The sequence below is a fragment of the Ipomoea nil genome, unplaced genomic scaffold (genome assembly GCF_001879475.1).
Source record: "Ipomoea nil cultivar Tokyo-kokei standard unplaced genomic scaffold, Asagao_1.1 scaffold3069, whole genome shotgun sequence".
In the NCBI taxonomy this organism is placed as follows: domain Eukaryota; kingdom Viridiplantae; phylum Streptophyta; class Magnoliopsida; order Solanales; family Convolvulaceae; genus Ipomoea; species Ipomoea nil.
The window spans coordinates 2,579,095-2,585,761 of NW_017619497.1; the positions used below are offsets into that span (position 1 = coordinate 2,579,095).

At 33.8% G+C, this 6,667-nt stretch overlaps 1 protein-coding gene across 2 annotated transcripts; it reads right to left on the reverse strand.

The window, feature by feature from the left end:
* Positions 1-75: 75 nt before the first annotated feature.
* LOC109165869 (DCN1-like protein 4) lies at positions 76-4,153 on the reverse strand. 2 transcript variants are annotated; one of them, XM_019314829.1, is made up of 10 exons: positions 3,928-4,151; positions 2,834-2,918; positions 2,418-2,492; positions 2,302-2,338; positions 2,051-2,134; positions 1,858-1,918; positions 1,440-1,546; positions 767-832; positions 371-525; positions 76-283 (listed from the first exon to the last, which is right to left on the reverse strand). In XM_019314829.1, exons 1-9 carry the CDS (start codon positions 3,965-3,967, stop codon positions 430-432), a joined length of 651 nt encoding a protein of 216 aa, XP_019170374.1. In that variant the 5' UTR covers positions 3,968-4,151; the 3' UTR covers positions 76-283; positions 371-429. The 2 variants fall into 2 exon arrangements, with proteins under 2 accessions (XP_019170374.1, XP_019170375.1); XM_019314830.1 differs by lacking the exon at positions 2,051-2,134 and having other exon boundaries at positions 1,858-1,921; positions 2,317-2,338; positions 3,928-4,153.
* Between the last annotated feature and the right edge of the window lie 2,514 nt (positions 4,154-6,667).

Here is a 6,667-nt window from a genome sequence, read left to right on the forward strand (position 1 = left end):
TAAATTTTGGGTCATTGTGAAAGGACTATAGTACAATATGGATCTATAAGAATAGGTTTATTGGATGTGTACACAAACAAACCAGTAAAGATCAAGACACATGATCATATTATTATTATATCAACAATACAAGTTCATAAATAAGATATTCAACTTAATTTTACATCTCAGTGCTGACAAGAAATACAGAAGCAAAAGAGGTTACAGCATTTTAACAATCAACATGCAAAAGTAAGAAAGAACGGATGAATGGCGGTATCAAACACGCGTTTTAAGCTGAATCCTGCAAGGAAGTTGGATTGGTATCAGTTCATTGTTGGGAAACAAAATTGGTTGCTGAAGTTGATAATATGGGAATAGAGGCTGGTACCAATTTCATCCTTTAGCCTCTGTGAGGCAAAGATTTTCAGTTTCCGAATAGCAATTCACCTAGCCCTGATTTGCTCTCATCCAGTCCACAAAGTTGTCTAGGACCAATGGCCAAGCAAGCTCTGGATCGTAATTGCTAAAATCTGGGAAACTTATCTGTTCAAATGGAGAAAGCCGTAAGGCTATGAACGATACCACAAAGGCCAAGTGCCCGAGTTTGTATAAGAAGCACTAGTAACCAAAAGTATTCATCTAGTAAAAAGAAGGGGGTTCGGGGTGTAATGTAGTAGGAAGCTACAACCCTTTCTAGACAGTAGGTCCGGATTCAAATTCTAGTGCCCTCCTCCCCCCCATCAGACGTACCAAAAAATCGTAAAAGAGAGAAGTGAAGCATTACCTCATTGCAAAATCTATAAAATCCCATCCACTGGTCCATGTTTATGACCTTATACTCGCTCTGTGTCTGACAATAATAATCAAGCACCAATACAATATCATTAAGCAATATGACATATTATCACTAATTCACTTAAATATAGAATCTCTCTCAAAAAAAAAAGGTCCCAATACTTAAAAGGTACCATTGTGCATTGGAAAACACAGCTAGTCTGGGCATTTGGCAACCTAGTATTAAATCACAGTCCATATCATTTAGGCAATACCATATAAGGAATTTAGCTTGAGCTTTTTTTTTTTTGGGTGTACCCAGGGTTTCCACCGTCGGACACAGTGACTAATCCCCTCGCTGAATTGTAGGCACCTCCTCTTTTGGGTGGGACAGCTGGCCTGGAGATTTAAGGCTGCTCCATACCCAAAGCCAAGGATCGAACCCTTGACCTTTGGTTAAGGATGGATGAGTCCCTTCCACTCAACCACACCCTCCAGGTTTAATTTAGCTTGAGCTAAAATAAGCATCAACATACATGTACATACGCGCACACACACGTATATATCAATCCTAAATAACCATCAGAAATCTGAGAATGTCACACCAGTTCGGAAACTGAAAAGGTCTCCACCAATACAAAGGAAAAGATAACGAAAGGAATCACCATTGAAAGGTAACTAACCTGTAAGAACTGAACAAATGCACCAACTTGGGTGCAAAAATAGGGCCCCAAAACAAGATCGAGCAACACACAGATGCTCTCGATGTCTATGCTCTTCTGGTTCTCCTCTAGAAACCAAGAGGGAAAAAGAAAAGATGGTTAGTAGCATAGAAGAAGACAAGACAACAATTAACCAGTTGCCTGTCTAAAGTTGTTATAAATGGTAAAATGGAAACTAAAAAAAAAAAAAATTATGTGAGCAAATAAGGTAAGAGCTGGAACTTGTTTGTCTTCAATTCTATAATGCTACCATCCCATGGTGTTTACCTTGTGCAATTTGTTGTGGCTAAAACACAATCTAAATAAAAAAGCATTTAACTACCAAGTAAACATTAAGAGGTTGTAAAGAAGTGTTATGCGGATTATAGAAATGCCATACCAGTTAAGCAATATCGAAATGCGTAGGCATAAAAGTCCACAAAGTTTGATGGTCTTCTGACCTTCAACATACAAAAAGTGGGGAAAATAAATAAATAAGGAATAAAAGGAAAGGGTTCAGAGTTCATCAAACAGCATAAAATCAAGTCAGAGGGCTAAACATAAGTGGAAATGAAACCCTTGAAAGGTGGTACCTCCTTCTCAAGTTCTGGAAGTGCTTTCTTTATTTTTTGTATTGTGTCAGCTCTTAGTGCTTTAAGCGCTTTTCGCCATTCCTCCTAATAAAAGAAGATAGGATGAGTATACTTTGGACCAGGAAAATAAAGAAACAAAGAGAAAATTAAGTGCCAAGAAATTATCATTATGTAAAGACAATAAAGCAGGTTAGAAAAACTGTAATGATTAATAGATAATAAGCAAGTGCAAGTAATGGTCTCCTGATTACCAGAGTAAAATATCCTTGCTTTTCAGCTTGCATTTTCCTGAAATGCGAGGGATTAGTATTAAACCACAAAACATACACAAAGTTTGTGAAAGTCCTACTTATAGAGTGAAAGTTACCAAGCAAGCATTAGGATGCGAACATCAGTGTGGTCCACTTCCAAATCTGAACAGAGAGACTCAATACCTTCAGGGCTGTTTAAGGGAAAACTTATACATTAGATATGAACAACAAATTTAACATAAAAATAGCAGTAGAACCATTATATGCATGCAACATGTTGGATGAAATTAGGTAGTAGGTACTCTAAAAACTATCAACCCATGGAAGCAAGATAAATAGTTGAAAAGATTTCAATGTTATTTTAAATTTTGGCTTTAAGCAAAATTTTCTTCGGACAATGACCTCCATGGTATTGGTTTAAAACAAGAAATCTGGAAACCAATTAACCACTCTGATTCTACAATAAAAGAATTTGTAAGACAGTTTAAGTGTCTTTGATCAATTACATGTACAAAAGAAAGGGTAAACTTACTCAATTACACCAGACAAATTATTAGCATAGGTATAAAAGACCTGATCAATTCGTTCTAACTCTTTACTTGCTGCTTTACCTGAAGCTGGACAGATGGAAATCACGTGAGAGAGTGTAATACCCTTTAAGCAATGATGTCGTTGTCATAGCAAGTAAATAAAATAGAGAACCAATTCAAAAACATCAAAAGCAAAAGTTAGTGTAATCTCTATCAAGAACAGTATATCTAACTACTTGTAATGAACATCATCTTGAGGCTGGCACTAACCTTTTCCTTTAACATTTTCAATTCTTAGCCAAGAAATATCTTAAACATATCTCTAAGCAAACCCCATCTATCATATGAATCTCCTTCTACCCTATCATTTAATAGCAGCTTATTATTGATCCTAGCAACATGATTTAAAAGTATGCTGGATTGCTGGTAGAATCGGAAACATATTGACCCAACACCTGGGGCAGGGCAGGAAAGTTAAGCTAATTGTATAGTTCCAAACTTCAAATAAGGACACAATCAAACTATAAAGTGAATTCATGTTTCCACTAAAAATACTATAACCATTGTATGCTAACCTCAAACTCCAGAACTAAAGGATTGACACAATGCATCCAAGTATTCAACTGCCATACAAACTTCTTTTATTGTAAAAGGGAACTACGCAGAACTCGGAGCAATCAATTTCAAAAGTTAGCAAAACAAAAATCCTATTCTGAGTCTAGTGACATGAATTTCAAGCATTTCACTAGCATTAATTCTCGTTACAATCTGAATTAAAGGGCTGAAATCAATATCTGATTAACGCCATTCACAGCTCTTTAATCGTGTCTCAAAGGCCAAACACAAGAAGAAACACCACAAATAAATAAGATATATTGAATTTGGAAACAAACAATTCTGATCGCTTATAAAGGTAGCAACTTTTTAGCTCAACTATTCAAAATTTGATATAAAGACAGCAACTTAAAGTCGAATTACTCGAAAACCAATCCGCTAGGAATTAATGAAACGCAATCACATAAACCACAACGCCCCAGAGAAAAGCTAAAGTAATTTTGGCAATGACAGAGGCGGAAGAGGTAACCAGAAGAATTACCAGAGCGAAAGAGATCCACAGCTGATGATGCACGAGGCATCTTTGAAGAACCAACCGGCCACTCAGAGCAGGAAAGTCTGATGATCAGATGACGAGAGGAGATGATCCTCTGAGCGACCAATGCTAAAACGTCGTCGCTCGAGAGTTTCCACTCACTCCCCGTCTCCGAGCGCCAAGTTCTACCCAAGTCCCAAGGGAAGAAGATTTTTTTTTTTTTTTTTTTTTTTTTGAAAGCCCAAGGAAAGAAGATTATTTGGCCTTTAAAAACTAAACAAAAAAATGATAAACGTAGTCTACTTCTAGTTCCTATATGCCACAAGTTCTTGATTTTATTAAAATGAAAATAAAAAATAAAATAAAAATTATAATTTACTCTTTTTTTTATACAGAAGTTTAAAAAAGAAAAAAAAATAGTGAAGGTTTAGTTAAGTTTTTTTTTTTTATTTGGCAAGTCAACTGAGCATCTCACCAAGGCGGGATTGAATAGACAACTAAAATAAGATTCATTTTTAATACATTAAATATTTATTTTTTAAATCTCATTTTTTTTGTATACTAAAGGTTTATTATTTAATATTACCAAATAATGAACATTTAGTACCTAAAAATAAACCACCAGTATATTAAAAATGAATTTATATCTATAATCCACATTACACGGTGAATTATAGTCCATACTATAATTTCCCCAGCAATTATATCGTGGACCATAGTCCAAAAATGACAGATATTTCTTTTAAGTAAAGAAACGGTTGCTGTTACATCTTAACGGAACTCGTACTTTTGGTGTGTTAGTTACAAAATGAAACTACAGTATATCTAAAATGAAACTGTCTCACATATTGTTTTGATATTATCAAATGAATATGTAATTGAATTGAAATGAAACTGTAGTTGTGTTGAAATGAAACTGCAGTGTATATAAAATGAATCTGAATAACAGTTTCACATATTTGAGTGTATATTGTCCAATAAAACTGTAGTTATATTGAAATGATATTGTAGTTGTGTTGCAATGAAACTATAGTGTATATAAAATGAAATTGAATAACAGTTTCACATATTTGAGTATGTAATGTCGAATGAAATTATAGTTATATCGAAATGAAACTATAGTTGTGTTGAAATAAAACTGCAGTGTATATAAAATAAAACTAAATAACAGCTTCACATATTTGAGTGTATATTGTCCAATGAAACTGTGGTTATATGAAAATGAAACTGTAGTTGTGTTGTAATGAAACTATAGTGTATATAAAATGAAATTGAATAACAGTTTCACATATTTGAGTGTATAATGTTGAATGAAACTGTAGTTATATCAAAATGAAACTGTAATTGTGTTGAAATGAATTGCAGTGTATATAAAATGAAACTAAATATGTTATACAAACATATTTACTTTATGCGAAACGACGTGAAACGAGGACCGTTTCTTTTCATTAAAAGAAACAACACCGTTATGGACCATGGTCCACGGTATAATTTGCCATAATTTGCCTTAGCCAACTATACTAGCAATAGTTATGCTGTGCAACCGTGTGCACCATGCATGGTGCACACGGTTGCAAAACGACGTCGTTTTGACTAAAAACACGCGTCTCATTTAAAAAAAAAAAAAATCAGTTTCGATTCCCCTCAACAGCATTATACATTATTTAGACGTATAATTTATTAATTGAATATACATAATATGTTAATTAACTGCAGACATATAATCTAAAAGTATTTTTTTGAATCAAGGTCCATAATATAAGGTGAATCTTGATCCATGGTATAATAACTGTCCACTTTGTCCCTTGAGTTAGTCCCGGGCAAATTATGCTGTACAAATTGCAAAAACGGCATCGTTTTAGTTTAAAAAAATCATTTTCGATTGCTGTTAGTTACGTAAACATATGTTCATAATTTTATAATTTCACATTCTGAATGTATAGTTATGAAGTTATGGATGTGTAGTTATGCAATTTTGAATGTATAGTACAGTTATGAAGTTATGGATGTGTAGTTATGCATGCAATTCTGAATGTATAGTTATGGAGTTATAATTTCACATTATGAATGTATAGTTATGAAGTTATGGATGTGTAGTTATGCAATTCTGAATGTATAGTTATGAAGTTATGGATGTGTAGTTATGCATGCAATTCTGAATGTATAGTTATGAAGTTATGGATGTGTAGTTATGCAATTCTGAATGTATAGTTATGAAGTTATGGATGTGTAGTTATGCAATTCTGAATGTATAGTTATGAAGTTATTGATGTGTAGTTATGCAATTCTGAATGTATAGTTATGAAGTTATGAATGTGTAGTTATGCAATTCTGAATGTATAGTTATGAAGTTAATGGATGTATAGTTATGAAGTTATTGGATGTGTAGTTATGCAATTCTGAATTGATAGTTACGAGGTTATGGATGTATAGTTCAAATTATGTACAACATAACGCCGTTAACGGCAATTGAAACTGATTTTTTTTTTTTTTAAGTCAAACATCAAAACGACGTCGTTTTTGTAACCGTGTACACCATGCATGGTGCACACAGTTGCACAGCATAATGACTCTTAGAGTCTTAGTCCCGTGGGGTGAATGTTAGGGTTTTTAATTAATTAATTAACAGCACGTTTGGTTCACGGAATGAATTTTGAGATAATAGGAATGCTATTCCATAAGGAATAGAATAGGCAAGGAATAGAATATGATTTGTATTCTATTGTTTGGTTCGCGGAAGGAATAG